Raw genomic sequence first — 22651 nt, 5'->3', positions numbered from 1 at the left:
TTAGGTCGGCCGCTTAGGCTTTTATATATGTAGATTTGCCATAGGAAGGGAGCTCAGTGGAAGATGACCAAATAGAAAATAAGTCTGTTACATAGAGCTCTGTACATTTGAGGTTATGTGACCGTCAGAATAGACCAGAACAAACTAATTTGCGGAATATCTTACAGCTTGCACAATTTCTCCTTTTGCATTCTTATCTTAATTGATCTTAAAACACTGTAAAACAGTGATCTTATAGAGAAAGTATTCGTGTGTGTGGGGGCGGGAGGGGTAATAATAGTAATGTCTTTATTTTTCAAGGGAACAGGGTACGAAGGTTAAGTAGCCAGTTAATATGTATGTGATGAGAGTTTAAAGCTAGAGAGTTTAGGGACTGGAACTCTGACATTTCCAGACAGCTGTTGCCAGAATTTCAGGAGCGTCTCAATTCAAAACATAGCAATTCGCACTGTGGAAGGTATGAAGGGAATAGAGACAATATATTTTTTTTATTGACACTATTACAGATGTCCTCTATTCTGCCCCTCCTTGCTCTGCTTTGCCCACGTCTACTCAGCCCTCCCCACCCCCTGGCCTCCATCACGCTGTTGTCTGTGTCCATGGGCTCTGCATATGCATTCTGTAACTAATCTCTTCACCTTATTTTATCCATTCCACCGCCCCCTCCCCTCAGAGATCTGTCAGTCTGTTCTGTGTATCCATACCTCTGGATCTATTTTGTTTGCCAGTTTATTTTGTTCCTTAGATGCCACATGTAAGGGAGATCATATGGTATTTGTCTTTTTCTGACTGGCTCATTTCACTTAGCGAAATAAGCTCCAGGTCTGTCCATGCCGTTGCAAAGGGTAAGAGGTTTTCTTTTTTACAGCCATATAGTATTCTATTGTGTATATATACAACAGCTTTTCTAAAGGATGATGTAATCCAGTAGAAATAAAAGACAGTTATAGTAAACAACTACAGGATAAGAGGCAGCAAAGTAATACTTGTTAACATGAATACCACTTGCCTGGCTCATTAGGTGCTTTATATATGCTAGCTTTCTCAGGGAAGATGATCATAATCCCATTTAACAGATGAGACCATGGGCCCAGAAAGGTAAAAAATATTCCTACAGTCAGATAGTAGGAAATGGCAGGTCCAAGGTCTAAACCCAGGTTTCTCAGTTTTTGGCCTACAGAATGAAAATTTAAGACAAAAGGATGGAATAAGTTTCCATATATGTAAGACTGTATTTTTGAATCATGGTATCAGGGATTATGAATTCAACGAATGCAGAAAGGTCTCCTGTGCCCTTAAATTTGAACTCTAAACCTTAGTTTGCCATAGTTCTTTGAATCCATCTGAATAAACTGTTTCTTTTTAGTAAGTACAAATATTAAAGTGTTGATTTATATCTTTAGGTAAAACACAGAATTGAAATTAAATCCAGTTAAAAGTACTGCTACTAGCAGTCTATCTCTACCAGTTAATTTAAAATCACTTTGTTTTAGGCATATTTTCAAAGGAATGAACATTGCATGTAAAAGAGCTTTAGCAGCCCTGGCCGGTTTGGCTCAGTGGATAGAGCGTCAGCCTGCAAATGGAAAGGTCCCAGGTTTGATTCCAGTCAGGGGCACATGCCCAGGTTGTGGGCTTGACCCCCAGTGGGGGACTTGCAGGAGGCAGCCAATCCATGATTCTCTCTCATCATGGATGTTTCTTTCTCTCCCCCTTCCTTCCTCTCTGAAATCAATAAAAATATATTAAAAAGAGAGAGAGAGACAGCTTTTGCATTTTTAGATTGTTGTTTATATTCATATGTACATTCTCAAAATGGTTTTCAAAATTGAACACCAAATGCTTTGTGCTCACAATAAATACCCATATGCCAAAATAAAAATTTTCCATTAAAGAATTAGGTGTTTTCCCTTTTTTATTTAACTTATTTGAAATGGAAGAAACTGGAGGTGCGTTAAACCACAGTTTCCTGAGAATTTTCCATGGCAAACATTGTGTCAACTTTAAATAAGGAAACCTGTGGTTTCTTTCATACCTCACAATATTGTGAGGACTTTCATGCAGGTGTAAAAACTATTTGCTCACAGACTATTTAGCCTTTTAGCTGAAAAATAAATTTATTTAAATTTAAGATGTATGACTCTATTTGAAAATTTTCTGTAAACTTCCGTAGCATTTTCTGTCTCTCCTATGAAGTTTATCACATTCTGCCTTGGAATTGTTATTTGTGCATTTGTCTTAATCTTTTATATTAGTGCAAGATCATAAACCTCAAAAGATGGTGTTTGTCTTCAAGACCATACCTTCATATAATAAGTCATGTTTATATAAATGTAAATATAAATATGAGTAAATATAAAGAGGGAGGATGTAAGTGAGGAAGGAGGATGGACCGGAGAGAAATTAAAGAGAGAGAAAGGAGGTCTCATGGCAGGGGCTGCCTGCTTATTCTTGTGAGCTCCTACACTTTAGCCTAGTGCTTTAAACAAATTGCAGCAGAGTCCCAAAGCACGACCAAAGGTGTGAGCCTGAGCCCACTTGCTTCATAAACCTCTTTTCTTAAATGTTTATATTTGATCTCTTTCCCAAAAGGGTTGAAAGGGGCTTGAAGTTGGGTCACAAAATGAGAGAAAGTTATCTCAAATAATTTGGAAGAACACTTGTTTCTCAACAACTTCTCATACTAGATTGAATTCAGAAACCTGACTTTGATACATGTAGTTCTCAAATTGTTTATTTAAAGAAAGTTAGTTAAAAATACCAATTTTGTAATTTCAGCAATCATTTAAATAAACTTATTTCTTCTAAGTAAAAAAATGTGAAATTAATACTTTAAACCTTTCTTTAACTTTATTCTTCAAAAAGCAATTAAAAACCATTTATTTACTTGTTTAAATATAAATTTTAATAAGAATTTGTAAAGGGAACACAGACCAAAGATTTTATTTAACAATTATACTGTCTTGACTTGATTTCAAGATTACCTATCAGACATAAATAAGAATAGCATCTTCATTTATTAAATTAATACATAATTGTAAAATTTAAAACTTATTCTAGAGCAGCGGTCGCCAACCTTTCAGACCTCACAGACCACCAGTTGGGGAGCGCTGCTCTAGAGCCTTTAAAAAACATAGAATTTACAGAATTTTTATCATTAAGTCGCTGTAAGATATTTTCCAGGGCAGAGAAATAACATTGGTAAATGAACTCGGTGATAAAATGATTCTTAACAAAACAGTATTTACCTAGAGTCAACACCAGACATGCAGGTATTACCACTGCTCTTCTAAAACTTTTTATAACTAAGATGGAAAGTTGTAGCTAACTCTGGAAAGAAAAATACCCAATTTATCAAAGCTTTTAGCAAGTTGTCAAAGCCAGTAGTAGATGTTTTGAGCAATTCTACGTGAATACATTTAGTCAAAATCTATTAGGATTCCCAGAATTTTTTATCTAAAAACATGTGAAATTAACCCATGTGATGAGAATAGTCACTTTCTAATTTGCCTATTTTACAAATACAGATGTTCATATGTTGGACATTATCTTTGAAACAAATTTTTTGTTGCTACAGGAAATATACTGAAGAAAGCAGTTACAGATAGTTGTTGCTGCAGTGTCTTCTTTTCCCGTGGAACCTGAAAGAAAGGCAGGGCCCTGGAGTGCATATGGTTGGTTGTATAATGAATTTATGGGGCTGCATTCCCATAAAATGTTATTTTAAAAGATAGGCAACAGGTGAGAACTGGCCAGCTTGCCTACCACCGGATATAAGAGTCAAATACTTCTATAAGATTTTTTGTGAAAATGACAGGTCTTTATTAGCTTCCCCCCACTTTCAACTTAAGTTGATTACTTTTAAGCATAAACTGTTGATTTCTTGCTATGATCTGTAAGGATTTCTATCTCGTTCCTCCTCCATGTCATATCTGTACCTTTCCATTCTTCTAATATATGTAGACTAGAGGCACTGGAGCGGGGGGGGGGGGGGGGGTGGGTGGGATGGAGGTCCCCTCAGCCCAGCCTGCGCCCTCTCGCAGACAGGGACCCTTCAGGGGATGTCTAAGCCGGCCGTCAGACATTGCTCTTGCAGTCCAGGACCCCTTACTCCTTACCTCCCACCACTGCCACTGTGCTCTCCAGCTGTGAGCTGAATGGCACCCCCACTGTGGGAGTGCACTGACCACTAGGGGGCAGCTCCTGCATTGAGCATCTGCCCCCTGGTGGTCAGTGCGTGTTATAGTGACCAGTCGTTCCGCAGTTCGGTCGATTTGCATGTTAGCCTTTTATTATATACTAGGTGTACCAGTTAATAATGCGGACTTTTTTAATAGATGGAGTTACACATATGTTGATATATATGCTATGTGATATGTATGCTATTTTGTTGTATTGACAACAAGCTTCAAAACTTCATATGTCAAATATGCTGAAGGTGTTAACATCATAGATATATTTACACTTAAAAATGTTGAATTTCGTGCCCCAAAAAAGAGCATTTGCGGGAAGTTTGAATTCATTACTTTATTTTGAAGAAAAGTGCTGAATACTTCGGGAAGCTTATGGTGAACATGCTCCATCTCAAGATACTTGAGAACGCTGGTTTAAATGCTTTAAAAGTGATGATTTCGATGTGAAAGACAAAGAACGTCCTGGTCAACCGAAAAAGTTTGAAGACCAACAATTACAAGCATTATTGGATGAAGATGCATGTCAAATTAAAAAACAACTTGCAGAAAGATTAAACCTTGCTCAGCAAACAATTTCCGATCATTTACAAGCAATGGGAAAGATTTTAAAGGAAGGAAAATGGGTGCCACATCAACTGAACGAAAGATCAATGAAAAACCGAAAAGTCATCAGTAAAATGTTGCTTCAGTGGCACAAAAGAAAGTCTTTTTTGCATCGAATTGTGACTGGCGATGAAAAGTGGATTTATTTTGAGAATCCCAAATGCACAAAATCATGGGTTGATCCAGGTCAACCATCAACATCAACTGCAACGCCAAATCACTTCGGAAAGAAGACAATGCTCTGTGTTTGGTGGGATCAGGAAGGTGTGGTGTATTATGAGCTTCTAAAACCAGATGAAACCGTTAATACTGATCACTACTGACAACAAATAATCAATTTGAACCATGCTTTGATCGTGAAATGACCAGAATGTTCCAGAAGACATGGCAAAGTAATTTTGCTTCATGATGACGCACCATCACACACTTCAAAACCAGTTAAAGACACATTAAAAGATCTTGCCTGGGAAGTATTAACCTACCTGCTGTATTCACCAGACCTTGCTCCTTCAGTTTACCACTTGTTCAGATCGATGGCACACGCACTTTCTGAGCAGCACTTGAAAACATACGAAGAAGTGGAAAATTGGGTCTCTGAATGGTTTGCCTCAAATCAAGAAAAGTTCTATTGGGACGGTATCCACAAATTTCCTGAAAGATAGGGAAATGTGAAGCTAGCAATGGACATTACTTTGAATAAAGCACTTTTGATGTTTCTCTTGAAATTGCCGTGTTTTCTTTCATTACAAAATCCTCTATTATTAACCGGTACACCTAGTAGGATTATATATAAATTTAGGTTAAATGAGCATTTTGTGGTTACGTTATTTTAACTATGTCATGTAGTGAGTGATTACTTTTCCCTTTCCATAATATTTCTATTTCCTATAGTTCATCATTGTTATGTTTGTTTTGTTAGTTTTCTGTCTTCTCTCTAGCATAGCACCAAACCCCTCAACAGTTACTGAAATCTCCTCTAAAAATATTTAATACACCAGGTGTTCTGATTCTAAATCGGTCACCATACTGGGCATTTCTTTTGCCTGAATCTCTTCTTTCTTACAACCCATGCCTTCCTCATTTGCTGTGTCCTTCATATCAGTGGTGAGGCATTGGCTACTTCTTGTGAGAATGATTCAAGGGATGTGAACTTTTTAAAACCTTGCATGTCTTAACATATTTTTATTCTTACCTAGTTTGAAAATTATTTTCCTGCAAAAATTTAGAAGCATTGCTTTATTATCTTTCGACCTCTGATCCTGATTCCTAAATTTGTGTATGTGAGTGTGTGTGATATAATTATTATTCGTGTGTGTGTGATTTGCTTTGTTTGTTTGCTTTTTCCTCTGAAAGCTTGTAAAGTCAATATTCTGATGTGACTGTTTTCATATATTGTGTTGAGCCTTTTCAACCAGAAAAATTGTGTCTTTCATTGGGGGTTCTGTGCTACAGCCTTTAATACGCTTTCTGTAAAGTTCAAGCAAGCATGTTTGACCCATAAACTTCAGCAGTCCAGCTTGTCACTGAGTGACTCAGGATACCAGCAATAGGCTTTCTTCCCAGGTTCTCTCATATCTCTATAAGGTAGATAAAATGGGTAAGAAGTCCAGTGTTGCATCAGGAAACCTAGAAATGTATTGAAGAAGCAGAAGACTGATTTAATACTGTGTGTAATGAATGATCTCCCAGTGGACTACATTTCTTAGAGAAGGTTGAACAGAGATGTGTAAGAGTCACAGTCAAAGTATATTAGTTTCTCTAAGGCTGCTATAACAAAATGCCACAGAATAGATGGTTTAAAACAACAGAAATTTATTCTCTCACTAGCGTTCCCATTGCAGGAAAAATCCTGCAATAGGGTTTCCTGCTGCACTCTACCCTGCCCTGCCTGCTCTCCTCCCTTGTCCCCCCGGCCTGTCTTTTCCGCCAGCCCACCTGCTTTTCCCTTCTCCCCCAGCCCCGCCTCCGCTCCTCCCTTGTCCCCCAGCCCGCCTTCTCCGCCAGCCCGCCTGCTTTTCCCTTCTCCCCCAGCCCCGCCTCCGCTCCTCCCTTCTCCTCCCCCCCGGCTTGCTTGCTTCTCTGCAGCTTTGCTCCCTTCTGCAGCTCTTGGCTTCTTTCTACGCTGTCTTGATATGCAAATTAGCCACCATCTTTGTTGGGGTAATTTGCATACTCGTCCTGATTGGTTGGTGGGCATGGCTTGGCTGGTGGGCGTGGCTTGGGCATGGCGAAGGTGCGGTCAATTTGCATATTTGTCTATTAGTAGGTAGGATGATTCAGGAAGTTAAAATATGAAGTCAAGTAAGGCTATCCTTAAAAGGTCCTAGGAAAGAACCCTTCCTTGCTGATTCCAACCTCTAGTGTCCCTAGGCCTTCCTCGGCTTGTGGCAGTTTAACTCTAATCTCTGCCTCAGCCTTCTTTCTTCATTTTCTGTCTCTCTGTGCCTCTGTAACCAAATGTCCTTAAGAGATATCAGTCATATTAGATTTAGGGCCCACCCTAATCCATTGTGATCTCTTAAATCCATGGTCCGAAAACTGCGGCTCGAGAGTCACATGCAGCTCTTTGGCCCCTTGAGTGTGGCTCTTCCACAAAATACCACGGCCTGGGCGAGTTTATTTTGAAGAAGTGGCGTTAGAAGAAGTTTAAGTTTAAAAAATTTAGCTCTCAAAAGAAATTTCAATTGTTGTACTGTTGATATTTGTCTCTGTTGACTAATGAGTTTGCTGACCACTGTCTTAAATTAAATCTGCAAGGATCCTGCTTCTAAATAAGGTCACATTCTGAGTTTTTAGTTGAACATAAATTTTAGGGGAAGATTATGCAGCCCAGTACACAAGGTAATTAGATAGCAGCAGGCAGTCCTGGCAGAGGATTTTCACCAGGTTTAATTTGAAGACATTATTCTGGGTGACATTACCTAGATCAGTGTTCTAAACAGTAGACTTCAAGCTGCCACCATCTTGCTTTTACTTAGATACTCCCAAGTTTATATTACGTGCAAGGGGAAAAACCTTATATTGGGTTATTTAACATTGTAGGATAAATTTATAATAAAGATGTTTGAAGCTGGTAGCTCTTCTTTCACACACTAGTGAAATTTATTCACTTGCTTTATGGAATGTTTACTGAATGCCAACTATTAACCATTACTGTTCTAGGCACTGTGGTGGGGAATGTCTGGCCTTCGGGCCGTATGAGGCCTGCAAAATCACTTGGTCTGGCCCTGCTAAGGCATTAGGGGTGAGTTAATTAAATGTTTGACCAAATAGAGCAGGCTAATTTTTAAGTTGATAATTTTGTATGGCCCTCGAAAATGTTATAAATATCTAAATGGCCCTTGGCAGAAAAAAAGGTTCCCCGACCCTGGTCTCTACAGCAATGAAGAAGATAAAGTGTCTGCCTTACAGATATGCAAATATCTGCACTGGCATGAAGCATTAGGTGATGTGAAATAAATGAGGAGTGATGGAAAGTGTTGTGTTAGTTTAGGCAACATTTTAGCAGAGACCAGAATACAGTGAGATGATCAACCATGTATATATTTGAGAGTAGAGTATTCCAGGTAGGGAAGATCTTGCAATGGAAAAGCCTAAGTATCAAGAGCAGATAACATGATCTGGTTATATTTTAAAAGCTCACTGTGACTGTTACAGGGGAAATTGTCTGTAGGGGAGAAAAATGCTGAAGACAGTGACCAGGTATGAAATTATTGCATTTGCCCAAGTGAGAAGACCGTTGGTGAGTTGGTGAAAGGTAGTAAGAGTAGAAATGGTAAGAAGTGAGTATATTTTGCAGTTGGAACCATAGGATTTGCTGAAGGATTAATTATGAGATATAAAGGAAGGAGAAATACAATAGAAGAATCCTTAAACTTTTAGGCCTGTGTAACCAGAAAAGTTAAAATTACATACAGTAAGATGGGAAAGTCTATAGTAAAAGTGGACTTGAGAAGAAAAATCAAAGAATTATCTAACTATCAAGTAGGTGGTTGGATATATGAGTCTTTAGCCCAAGTTAAAACTGGAAGTAGAAATTTGGAAGTTATTAGCCTACAGATGATAGTTAAAGCAGTTAACCCGTATTATGAATTTTCTAAATTCTTAAATACATTAAATATGATGTGTAATCTGTTCCTGTTCAGTCATCATCAGATATTTATAAAGTTTTGGCTGTAAGCCAGGCACTGTAGTGGAAGGTTTTAAGAGTGCAATAGTAATATTGGACATTCAAAGTATAAATATAGAGGATTAGATAATTACTTGGTATATATTAAATGGAAGTTCAAACATTATATAGTCATAAGTTATATCACCAAGCTTAATAATACGTCATTTGATTCCTTTATATTAATTTAGTCTTAACTTGATCTTTTCAGTCCTTTGAAAGCAGGAATATTATACTTTAAAAAAAAAATATATATATATATATATATATATATATTATTTCATAGAGGAAGGAAGAGAGAGATAGAACCATCAATGATGAGAGAGACTCATTGATTGGCTGCCTCCTGCACAACCCCCTACGGGGGATCGAGCCCGCAACTAGGGCATGAGCCCTTGACTGGAATCGAACCTGGGACCTTTTGGTCCACAGGCCGACGCTCTACCCACTGAGCCAAACCAACTAGGGTGATATAGTTTTTTTAGACTTTTTAAAAATCACATATGATGCCTACCACAATTTTAGAAAGACATTAAGTACCCAAACAATATTTATTCATTGATTACACAATAATTATAATTGTCCAAGGACAGTAGTATTTTTATCAGTGTGAATTTTATTGTTTCAATTTGCAGCCTGAATCTACTGCGACTGAAAGAGCAATTGCCAGATTAGCAATGCACCCTCTTCTGAAGAAAAAAATAGATGTGCTGAAAGGTATGAATTAAAGCCATGTACTTATTAATGCACGTGTGCATATTATTTTTAAAAATGGCTGTTGATTTATTTGTGTTTTTGGTTCTTTTGCCTTTACAAATATCTCTTTCAAATATTTCTATATGTATGGGTAGAGGCTTGAAAATATGGAAGGTATCTGATATCTGAAGAATTATGTCAAGTAGGTGGTTGGATATATGAGTGTGTAGCCCAAGTTAATTCATATTTTTTTCTAAATTCTAATATTTGAATATATGTAATACATATTCATGATTATATTGAATACAATTGATTTTCTAATTATTGATATAATTCATATTATTATTTTTGATATGTCTACTACTTAGCCATATGATTTCCATTTAGTATGTGTATTCTAAAATGTATTGAAAGAATTAAATGCTTTTGTCACAGATTTGAAGATATTTTTATGTCTGAAAACCAATTCATAATGCTCTATAATTATATCTATACATTATTCCTATAGAAATTAAAGTTATTTTGTTTTATTTATTTGCATTCAGTAAAGTTTTTACTGTTCTTCAACACTCTTAAGGCATAAAATGGTGGGTTTTTCTCATTTTGTATTTTAAATGGATACTCCTGAGCTTTCTTACTCAACGTTTGGTTTCTAAAAAGTCAGTAGCTTTCTTTGTAAATTCAGACCTGTTTGTTATATATACACTCATGCATCACTTAACAACAGGAATAACATTCTGAGAAATGCATCATTAGGCGATTTCATAATTATGCAAACACTATTCAGGGTACTTACACAATTAGATGGTATGGCCTCCTGCACACCTAGACTCCATTATAATTTCATGTAACCACTGTCATATATGCCATCCATTGTTGATGAAAATGTCATTATGTGGTACTTGATTGCATTTCATATAATGTTTAAATTAGCCCAAGGGTTCCTAAATAATATAAGGAATATTGTACTGAACATTGATATTTTATGTTGTTTGTTTCAGTATTAAAACAAGTTGTGTGCTATTTTTCTTGCAGCTGCCGTCAAAGCCTTCAAAGATGCAAGACAGAATGATGCTGAAGTTAAGTCATCAACGAATGCTTCAGAAGAAAATCATTCCAAGGACACTTCATGTTCAAATGATGATGCTATTAAGTTGCAGCATGAAGTTGCTATTATCAGTGAGCAAAAAGACAAGGAAGCCAAAATATTAGCAAAGAAACCAATTAATAGTTCAAAAGAAAAAATAGCCAAGATGGAACATGGACTCAAAACAGTGGATATTCCAAATTCTCCGTCACAGCCTTCTGGAAAGGATTCTGTAGTTTCCTCTGGACCGCAGAAGACGCCTGCTGACCCCAAAATGAAAACATTAAGTCAAAAGCAAGAAAAGAAAGCCTTTGATAGTTCACTTGGTAATAACAGTGATGGAGAAGAATCACATGAAGAAGAGAAGGAGTATTTTGATGATAGCACAGAAGAAAGGTTTTACAAACAGTCTTCCATGTCTGAGGATAGTGATAGTGGAGATGACTTCTTCATTGGTAAAGTCAGACGGACACGAAAGAAGGAAAGTAGTTGTCCTTCTTCAGTTTTGGAACAAAAATCTCCCAAAAAAGTGTTCCCTGAAGAAGATATACTTGAAACCCGTGAGAGTATAAGAAATGACAAAAACAAGCCAAGTACAGAAGCAAGGAAGTTTGAATCAGTGTTTTTCCATTCTTTATCTGGATCTAAAAGCTCTAGAAGGTAATTATATTTTGGTATTCTGAAATAACTATTAGTTTTTAATTTTTAAAAATATTAAATATTTACACATTCTAATAGTGAAAGAAGAGACTACCTCCCCTCCATAATTCTAGTTTATACAAAGTACATCCTGTGACTTGGATCTCTCCCACTTTATATTAGGATAATATATACAAAAACACAAATGTCAATGACACATTTATCCAGCTTCATAAGAAAATGAGATGTTATAGCCAAATAATTTTTCTAGCTAATTCAAGTTTATCCCTTCAATTACCAAAGTTTTGAAACTTTGAGTTAGCTTTTGATGAATAACTTTTGAAAATGTCTTACATAGTTCACTCTTTAAACAAAACTTAATGAATAAAAATGTGATAGGTGTTTTTTTGTTGTTGTTGTTTTGTTTTTATTAACCTATGGCCATTATTGTAAGCATCTATCATTTTAGTATGCATTTCTATTTCAGTACAGCTGCTTGCCCTAACACTGGAGTTTCTCCAGAATGCTTTTTTTTTAATGTTTTGGTGATGCTGTTGTCTCTATCTCTGCTATTAAATACCACTTTGCACAGCTGTTCTGTTTTAAATCAATAAGTTTATTTTCCTTTGTAATTTTAATCAAGTAGGGGTATCTTTACACATGGTAAGCTAATTTCTTCAGTTTTAGCTGCTTTCTTCAGTGAACTGTTTTTCTATATATTTAGAGGTCAGGGATCATTTTAATACAATAGAAAACTGTGATGTTGATAGAAGTTTAAGAGTATGGAAGCCCTAGCCGGTTTGGCTCAGTGGATAGAGTGTCAGCCTGGGAACTAAAGGGTCCCAGGTTTGATTCTGGCCAAAGGGCACATGCCCAGGTTGTGGGCTCAATTCCCCCCCAAGTAGGGGGTATGCAGGAGCCAGCCAATCAGTGATTCTCTCTCATCATTGATGTTTCTATCTATCTTTCTTCCTCTCTGAAATCAATAAATTACATGTGTGTGTGTGTGTGTGTGTGTGTGTGTGTGTGTATCCTATCTAATAAAGGAGTAATATGCAAATTGACCATCACTCCAAGACACAAGATGGCTGCCCCCATGTGGACACAAGATGGCCACCACAAGATGGCCTGCAGGGGAGGGCAGTGTGGGCAGTTAGGGGTGACCAGGCCGGCAGAGGAGGGCAGTTGGGGGAGACCAGGTCAGCAAGGGAGGGCAGTTGGGGGGGACCCAGGCCTGCAGGGGAGGGCAGTTGTGGGTGATCAGGCCAGCAGGGAGGGCAGTTAGGAGTGACCAGGCCATCAGGGGAGGGCAGTAGAGGGTGATCAGGCCTGCAGGGGAGGGCAGTTGTGGGGGGGACAGGCCTGCAGGGGAGGGCAGTTGTGGGTGACCAGGCCAGCAGGGGAGGGCAGTTAGGGGCAATCGGGCTGGCCGGGAAACAGTTAGGTATCGATCAGGCTGGCAGGCAGAAGAGGTTAGGGGCAATCAGGCAGAGGCAGGCGAGTGGTTAGGAGCCAGCAGTCCTGGATTGTGAGAGGTATGTCCAACTGTCCGGGATCAGGCCTAAACGGGCAATTGGACATCCCTCAGCAGGTCTCAGATTGGAGAGGGTTCAGGCTGGGCTGAGGGACACCCCCCTATGCATGAATTCATGAATTTCATGCACCAGGCCTCTAGTATATATCTAATGATGTAGAAAAGACACACAACCATCTTTGGAGCCTTGAAAATAATTAACATATCTCTTAAACCTGCCTCGAAAGTCATTTTTTTCTCACTTGAAAATAACATATCACTATCCCTTTTCTTTCCTACTAAATGCAAGTCTTAATTTTTGTTATATGTGACTCATTCCCCCTGTGAAAAGATTTTTTGAATTCTTTGTCTAGATAGATCTCAAAAATAGACACAAGGTAACCATAGGATATTAAGTTAAAAGATTTTTTTTCTCTTTAAATTTTTTTTTTCAATTACAGTTTACATTCAACATTATTCATTTCAGGTGTACAGCATAGTGGTTAGACAATCATGTGTCTAACCACTACAGAGTGTTGCTCCCAATATTTCTAGTACCCACTTGACACCATACATAGTATTCCCTCTACTGTACTTTATATATCTGTGACTGCTTTATAACCACCAATCTATACTTTTTAATCCCTTCATTTTTTTCATTCAGTCCCCCAAACCTATCCCCTCTGATGATTGAACAAGCAATCATTACTCTGTTCTCTGCATCTGTGTTTGTTCTTTTATTTTGTTCTTTAGATTTACATGTAAATGAAATCAATTTATCTTTCTCTGTTAAGTCAGAAGATTTACTTATCTTTGAAAATCCTAATGACGTTTTTCTTCTTTTAGAAATTACAGAGAACAGGCTCCAAAAAGCAGCACCCCAGGTATGTTATTATTGACTGGTTGACCTTCATATGCAATAAAGCAATGCTTTGTCAAAGTGGAAGGATGAAAAATTCTCATTACTCAATAGCCTGAATGAATTATGTACCCACAGAAATGGAAATAGAGCATGTTATAATTACCATCTTACAATTAACCAGATGCCCGTTGCACGAAGAGATTTGTGCAATAGGCCTTCCTTCCCTTGGCTTCCAGCACCGGTTTTCCTCCGGCACTCGGGACCCAGGCCTTCGCTCCGGCCAGAGTCTGCCTTCTTAGTTTTTGCTGCAGACTCGGGCCGGAGTCTGCCATCTTCGTCTTCACTGCAGACTCCAGAGTCTGCAGTCTTGTCTTCGCTGCGGCCAGAGTGCCGCTCCTGTAGATCCCTTCACCCCCCACGCCCTCCCTCTCATAGCAGGCGTCCTGCCCCGCCTGGCCACTCTGCACCTGGAGCAGCTGGGCAGCCACCATCTTTGGCCTTCTAATTTGCATACTCACTCTGATTGGCTGTGGGCATAGCAGAGGTACAGTCAATTTACATGTTTGTCTCTTATTAGGTAAGATTTAAGTTGTTTTATTTCCCTATGTCCTGCCATTGGGAAAGATATAGACAAAACTTATTAGGAAATATTGGGTGTATTTAATTTATCTTGAACTAAATTAATGTATTCTTTAAGTAAATTATTATATGAGCTATATCTTAGTCAACACTGTGCTGTTAAACATTCAGTAACAGGTATGTTACTTTCTGGGTTGAGAGTAAAATCAAAGTTTTTGTTGTGTTTTTTTCTTTTTTAGTCCTCACCTGAGGACATGCTTAGAAAGAGAAGGGGAAGGAGGGAGAGAGAGAGAGAAACTTTGATCTGTTGCCTTCTATATATGTCCCAACTGGGGATCTAACCCACAACCCAGGTATGGGCTCTGACCAGGAATCAAACCCGCAAACTTTTGGTGTACAGCATGACATTCAACCAGCTGAGCCACTCTGGCCAGCTCAAAATGTTTTTAAATTAATTTATAACAAATCAAGTTTAATATATTTGGGTCGGCTAACTTCTGTGCATATTCCAAACTCTCACTGATTTAAAAACAATAAAAATTTGTTTCTCACTCACATCACAGTCCAGCATGAATCAGCAGAGAGGCTATGTTTCACATAGTCATTCAATGATAAAGTTTCATTTGGATTCTTCCTCTTGCAGTTTCCAGATATTCTCCATTTTGCCAACAGAAGGGAATAAAGTACATGGAAAATTTTGCAGAAGGTTATTATGGGCCAGGCCTGAAGTGGCAGAAATCAGTTCTGTTCTCATTTCATTAGCCAAAATTCAATTACATGACCCCATATCTAGCCACAAGGGAGTTAAGAAATGCAAACTGACTCTGTGGCTAGGAGAAAAAATAAAGTGGAATTTCTTGAACAGATAATCACATAATCACCATCCTTATGATCACCAGATGCCCATTTTTTTTTTTTCTCCCACACATAGAGCACACTGACCTCCTTCCCACCAAAGCCAACCCAAAGGCCCATCCAACTCAAAGCCCAGGATTATTGAGTGATGCTTGTGGTGCTTTCCATAGAGCTCATGGATGTGACTGCTCTGAGTTTAGTGACCTGTACATTAAAAAAACCAACTGGCCCTGGCCACTGTGGCTCAATTGGTTGAACGTCATCCAGTGTACCAAGGGTTCACTGGTTTGATTCCCAGTCAAGGCAAATGCCCAGGTTTCAGGCTCTGTCCCCAGTAGGGGGTATGCAGAAGGCAGCCGATTGATGTTGCACTCTCACATTAATGTTTCTTTTTCTCTCTCTTCCTCTCCCTTCCTCTCTCTAAAATATCAATAAAAATATTTTAAATAAAACATAAAAATTTGAAACTAGCTTAGCAGTTCATTGATAGATGGTAAGAAAATAGATATCTGAGACTGAAAAGTGAGCATTTGTGTGCTAAAGATAGTTAAAACCGTTGGCAGTGAAAACTTGGGAAGCAGGCTTCATGTTTTTGGAGTTTGGGTGGTAAGTGGTTGGAAATTATAAAAGATTAGTATACTGATGGCTCTTTGGCAATATACTACAAAAAATAAAGGAGAGAGAATAGAAGCTTCCATTGGCTATAACTCAAGTTACATGGCCTCATTTAACTGTTGTGTGATGGGAAATACATTATGGTTGTGCACCTAGAAGGAAAAGAAGACCAAGTTTGGCAAACACGAGGCCATCTGCCTCATTTACCTTATTTTCACAAACATAGGATAACTAAACTAAAGCCACACCCATGTTTTCCCTGAGGAGACCCGTGTAAAAGAGATTTTTTTTTGTTTATTTTTGCTTAACTTTTTAATTTATAATACTTATCAATTTACTCACACATGCAAACTTACTTTGCATAATTATAAAAAATATATTATTAGTTTAGAAATACTGTCTCATTCAAATCTCAGTTATCATGAAATAGTTTCACTTAACATTTAAACTTCATTCTTCATCCCTAGAGCCACTCTGAGTATTATAAATTTCTGGAGCACATGGTGATTTGTATAAAATATGAATCTGTGTACACGATATTTTAGAAACTCTATGCACTTGTTTATAAAACACTAGAGACCCGGTGCATGGATTTGTGCACTAGTGGGGTCCCTCGGCCTGGCCTGTGGGGATCGGGCCAAAACCGGCTCTCTGACATCCCCCGATTGGTCTTGGATTGCGAGAGGGCGCAGGCCAGGCCGAGAGACCCCACCAGTGCACGATCAGGGCTAGGGAGGGACTGCAGGAGAGCTCCAGGGCGTGTCCGGCCTGTCTCACCTACTCCCGATCAGCCGGACCCCAGCAGCAAGCTAAACTACCAGTCAGAGTGTCTGCCCCCTGGTGGTCAGTGTGCATCATAGTTAATGGTCGAATGGTCGCTTAGGCTTTTATATATGTAGATTATGCCATTTGCTTTTTAAGGAGATCTTTAAAAGGCTTTTGATAATGATGTCTAAATTGAAGTGGAGAAATTATGTATCCTATATTAAACTTAATATAGGATGCTTAATACATCTATATTAAACTTTTTGCCTCCCTGTTTCTTTCTTTTTTTTGTCCCCCCCCCTCCCCCCGCCCCATTTCTTTCTGATTCTATAAACATGCATTGATTCAGGTCTTTTCAAGCTAGTATATCTCTCCCAAACAGTAGTTTGTTCAAGGTAATGTAATTGAAGTGCCTCATAATATAAGATGCCATAAGGACTAGAATATAAGTTGGCAACCTCATATCTTTTGGTAGCTTTGTGATTAAAACAAAACTTTATCTTGTATTGAAGTAGATTTAGTAATTTACCTTGTAGTAATAACTTTGTTCAGTAACAGAAGGGAGTGAAATCAATAAATAGCCTTTTAAAAATAAATCTCTCCTATCAACATTGTCAGATTCAATATCTTAGTAAAGATGTGTGCTTTCTGGCTACATCTGCTTCACACACAGATTTCATAAGCAAGTGATATTTCTTAACCTTTTGCACTCGGATGTCGAGTGTGACTCGACACGGTTAGCATTAGAATAAAGGAATCGAGAAAAAAGCAAGCCAGTGCAAAGGGTTAAGATATCACAGCACATATTAAGAGACAAGCAATACACAACACATCCACTTGCAAGGATTAGGAAGCATGTGTCCCAGCATTGACTGCTCATGTACTGTATATTTCAACTTCAAACTGTTCCCTATTGGACTTAGGTTTAAAATGAGGTATTCCATTTCAGTAAAACTCAATTTCTTCTTCAGTACTGATTTGAGAAGATAAAATATATTTCTTTTGCATGTTGTTTGTGTATATACTTAATTTTCATTATTTTTGCTTTCTCCTCCCAGGTTTTCAGCAAAATGACCATCAACTCAAAAATCAGTTTATTAAGAATGCACCAAGAGGACCAGAAAATACTAAACAGCAGACACAGCTGCCTCTTCATCCTTCATGGGAAGCAAGCAGGCGGCGAAAAGAGCAGCAATCTAAAATTGCTGTGTTTCAGGGGAAAAAAATTACGTTTGATGATTAATTAGTACCTCTTTTTGTGAACTTTTTCATCTAAAAAATTGTTGTCCTTCTTTTCTTTTTCTTTTTTTTTTTTGCCAGCCCATTATTTAAACTCGTATTTGGATAAGTCTTTTTGGAGGAGGTACAGAAATAAGTTTGTTGTTGTCTTTATTTCTCTTTTTTAAGTATGTTCAAGTTATGTTTACATAAATCTTCCACAAATCAACTAAATAAGTTGGTTTTTAAAAATATGCCCAGAATGTTCCCTTTATAAAAGAATTTTGAGATTATTACTCAGATTTCCTCATTTGTGCTTATCATGAAGTATATTTCACTGGATTAGGTCTGTGTTTCTTTGCCTTGAGAATAAAAGTTGAGATATATTTAAAATAATAATTGAAAATTATGAGGAAATTGTAGCTATTTAAAGTAGATAACCTCTACTAAAAGTTATTCTTGTTAGTAAAACTAAGATTAAGAGAGTGATGTTTGGTCCTGGATTGGTAACTCAGTTGGTTAGAGCATCTTCCCAATACAACCAAGGTTGTGGTTTCAGTCCCTGGTCATAAAAGAATCAACCAATGAATACATGAATAGATGGAACAACAAATTGATGTTTCTCTCTCTCTCTAATATCAATAAAATGAGAGAGTAATATTCATTTGGGGTATACAGGTAATAAATTATACAAAAAATATTAATATTTATTATAGTTTTATTTAGTAATTAACTTGTACTTTTTGACTGTTTTAGTTTCCCAGGACAATTTTAGCTTTCTGAATATTTCAATTATTTAGGTAACATATTGTTTAAATGTAGCAACACAACCAAAAATTAGTTATTTCACTGCATATAAATATTTCTGTTAAATTCAAAATGTATGACACCTAATTACGTGGCCATGTGCTCTTATAGAAACATTTTTGAGGAATCATAGATTGAAGGAGTTATGATTGAAAGAGCATTTCTACGATAGATGAACAGAAAGGTTATAAGATGACTCACTGAGGAGGGGGCTACTCTGTACATCATAGTATTTCTATTAAAAGAAAAATAAGATTTTAAAAATTCTTTCAAGCCCGACTGGCATTGTTCAGTGGTTGAGCGTCAACCTATGAACCAGTAGGACATGGTTCAATTCCTGGATAAGGCACATCCTGTGTTTCAGTAAAATGCAGGCACATCCAGTAGGGGGCATGCAGGAAGCAGCCAATCAATGGTTCTCTCTCATTGATGTTTCTATCTCTCCCCTCTCCCTTCCTCTCTGAAATCAATAAAAATGTATATGTGTGTGAGTGCGTGTGTACGTGCACATATATATATATATAAATAATAAAATCTCTTCAAAAGTTAATGGCAGGGAAAGTCTTCTGGTTATCAGGAATTCACAAGCTCTGGAGAGTCATTTCTACATTTTTCATGAGCTTAAAAATTTAGATAACTTGAGCAATGGAATTCAAGATACTGTGTGGAAAGAAAATTATTTCTGTGTTGAATGCAAAATTTGTGTTTTTTTCTTTCAAATTTTATTTTGATATAATTTTAGTTATGTTAGATTGAAATTAATTTCAATTATGAAAATTTATTACAGGAAAAAAGTGAAAGAAAAATGTCTCTATGCCTACCCAGATTTAGCCAAGCTACGAAGTTGAGAGCACTATTTTCCAGACTGCCAAGTCTGCTTAAGACTTTACCCCAATTGCAAGGAGTTAGGGGCCAACTACAAAGTTAGAGAGAAGAGCCCACACAAGACCACTCTTACTTCTGACACCAGTTGCAGGTTCGTAGGTGGTGTGCGGGAGGGGAAAGGGTGGGAGGTTCCCCATACACTGAGGTTCAGTAATTCGCTAGGAAAATTTCCAGAGCTCACTGAAACCTATTACATTCACAGAGTTTATTTATCACAGGGAAAGTGCACAACTTATAAACAGCCATAGGAAGAGATGCATAGAGCAATATCTATGAGGGTTCTAAATGCAAAGCTTCTCTTGTCCTCAGGACATATTATCATTGAGACATTAAATGCAGATTGCCAGTCTGAGGAGCTTTCTCAAGGTTTTGTATCCAGAATTTTTACTGTGCCTTCAATATTTAGGGATGACTGATTGCCCACATGATTGTTGGAGAGACTGATACTACATGACCCAAGCCCCTATGGTAAATCACATGGTTTGTCTTTTTTTAGTATAGCCAGCTCCTACCCTAAACAAAGACAGTTCAATCAGGTACGACATAGATTGCCTTCACCTTCTTGAATTATTGTCTTTGGCAAGGCCGAGTTCTTTACCACACCCTGTCCTGCACCCAAATTCCATAAACATTTACTGCATTAACATTTTACTGCATTTTCTTTACATGTAGCTTTCATCTTTCTCCTCCCTTTCTCCTTTTCCTCCTCCTCTCCTATTTATCCCCCTCTTTCTGTCTTCCACTCTTTCTCCCTCTCCAACTGCTTTCTTGTTCTCATCCTTTTCTTTTCCCATTTCATTTTTCTTGTTTCCTTCTCTCCCCTCCACCCTTTATATTCTCTTTATAAACAAAGTCATTCTCTATTCTCTTGTATTACCACAATCCAGTTATCAAATGCTCATATTTTCCCAATTGTCCCCATGTCTTTTTACATCTGAAAAGCCAACATCATACCTTACATTCAGTTGATAATAGTTTCTGAGTCTGTTTTAGTATTTTATGACATTGACATTTTTCAGAAGTATTGAGCATTGTCCCTTTATTTGGGTTTGTCTGATGTCCCCATTATTAAATTCAAGTTAGGCACTTTGGGCAGGAATATCACAGGAGGGATGTTGTATTTATCTCAGGGCATATTAAGAGGCAGGTGATGTTGATGAGACCTAGTACTGGTGATGTTAATTTTCTTGTTTCAGGTAATGTCTATGAGATTTCCCCACTGGAAAGTTAATATTTTCCTCTTTGTAATGAATAATTATTTTTAGGGAGATACTTTCAGATTATAGACTATTCTAAAACTTACACTGACTAGTTCTACCACTTAGCCATAATTCTTACTGAAACGATTACTGCTAGAGTAATTGTAAATGGTAATTTTAAAAAAAGTTTCTTCTTATTTCTACAATAATTAGCTGGCTTTTTATATTAAGGGAAAAACTATTCAGTTTTTAAATTTATTTCATTGTGATCTCATGGATACCTCTTTCTATTTTTATTGGGTATTTTTTATTTTGTTGTGTCTAATATTGGCTTATAAGGTTTACAATATACATCTTTATCACAGTCTAACCTACAGTACACATTTTTTTAAATTGATTTCAGAGAAAGGAAGAGAGAGGAGAGAGAAACATCAATGATGAGAGAGAATCATTGATTGGCTGCCTCCTGCACACCCACTAACTGAGGATCAAGCCTAAAACCCGGGCATGTGCCCTGACCAGGAATCGAACCATGTCCTCCTGGTTCATAGGTTGACATTCAACCAATGAGCCACACTGGCAGGGCAGTACACTTTTAATTTTTTTCCTCCCAGCCTTTGTTCTGTTATTACATACATTTTGCTTCTACGTGTAACCCTATAATACATTGTTATTGTTTTTGCTGATAATAGGCCAGGAATGCTGCTAAACATTCTATAGTATATACAACAAAGAATTATCCAGGTCAAAATGTCAACAATGCTAAGGTTGGGAAACCTTAGTGTAGGGCTCATTTGGCCCCATTACTGAATCACTATCTTATGCTTTGTCTGTAAGGACATCTTTCTGTTGTGTCTGGTGAGAACACAAACTATTCCTGGGACTGTAAGTTCTTGGTATTGTTCCACTACTTTCTAGGGATTTTTTTCCCCCTGGCCTTGGTAGATTCTTTATACGCATTGCACAGATCAGTCTTATATGATCAACTTGAAGGAACCCTTCCTTCTGTACATCTAGGAACCTTTCTGTGCATCTTCCTCTTCTGTATTTTCCCTCCCACAATCTAGTCACATTAGCTTATCTAAACTCTGAACTAGCAGATAGTGAGCTGAAGCACTCAACTCATTTGGTTTTTTCCTCTGGGGTGTTAATATCCTGTACAGCTTTTTTATCCATTATCCCAAAACCTTTGTTTTATAAATTTTATTAAGTTTTCTATTTGCTTAATGTAGAAGGGCAAATCTGGTTTCAGTTATTATGTAATGGTCAGAAATAGAAGTCTCTTATTTATTTTGATACTCAAATTGTCCTTAATTTGACCACTGGGAGCCTTTCACAATATATTTACTTGTTTTCTCAACACGAGAACACACAGAAGTTAGTTTCAGAATTGCTAATGATGCCTCTGTAAAACAGGAGTCCATTAACCAACTTCAGTATATGTTTAGAATGCTTTTTTTCTTTTGCCTGAGGGCATATGGTCTCAAAACTAAGTTTGAAAGTTATCTGGGATGATGTCAGCAAAAATGGTGGAATAAGGGCATCCAGAAATTTTTCTCGCTGTCAAAAGCAATGAGAAAACTGTCCTTATTGTCAGAATCAACTCTTTAGAGCTATGGAATTAACCAAAAGCATACAGCAATCGAGGGAGTATTTTTTCAAGAAAAACGGCTGAATGTTCATAAGAACAGTGATCTTTGTGACATTTTAACTTGCCCTATTCTCGTCCCCACTTCTCATATACCTGGTAGTCTTGCAAACCAGCAGCTGACAGCCACTGGGGGTCAGCTTTATAGATATATTATCAGAATTGTTATTACTTGACTACTTTGGTAGTTCACTGGAAGGCCCTTCTTGCAAATCTGTCTTGTGTCAAAGAGCTTGCCCAGTGCATAAAGCCATTTCCTGAGATCACTTAGAAAACAAAGAGAGGCAGTTGTTCAACATCATAGCTGCCTGAGGCAGTA

At 37.6% G+C, this 22651-nt stretch overlaps 1 protein-coding gene across 1 annotated transcript in view; it reads left to right on the top strand.

The window, feature by feature from the left end:
• SRFBP1 (serum response factor binding protein 1) overlaps nt 1-17866 on the top strand; it is a 62564-nt gene extending 44698 nt beyond the window's left edge. The window contains exons 5-8 of the mRNA XM_054714967.1: nt 9600-9681; nt 10696-11407; nt 13746-13783; nt 17634-17866. Of these exons, the coding sequence (XP_054570942.1) occupies nt 9600-9681; nt 10696-11407; nt 13746-13783; nt 17634-17818 (1017 nt within the window). The 3' untranslated portion in view covers nt 17819-17866. The remainder of the gene's footprint in view (nt 1-9599; nt 9682-10695; nt 11408-13745; nt 13784-17633) is intronic.
• Nucleotides 17867-22651: the final 4785 nt, after the last annotated feature.

Source organism: Eptesicus fuscus, chromosome 4 (genome assembly GCF_027574615.1).
Source record: "Eptesicus fuscus isolate TK198812 chromosome 4, DD_ASM_mEF_20220401, whole genome shotgun sequence".
NCBI lineage: Eukaryota > Metazoa > Chordata > Mammalia > Chiroptera > Vespertilionidae > Eptesicus > Eptesicus fuscus.
Note: the sequence above shows the minus strand (reverse complement) of the source record. Positions and strands in the feature narration are given on the sequence as shown.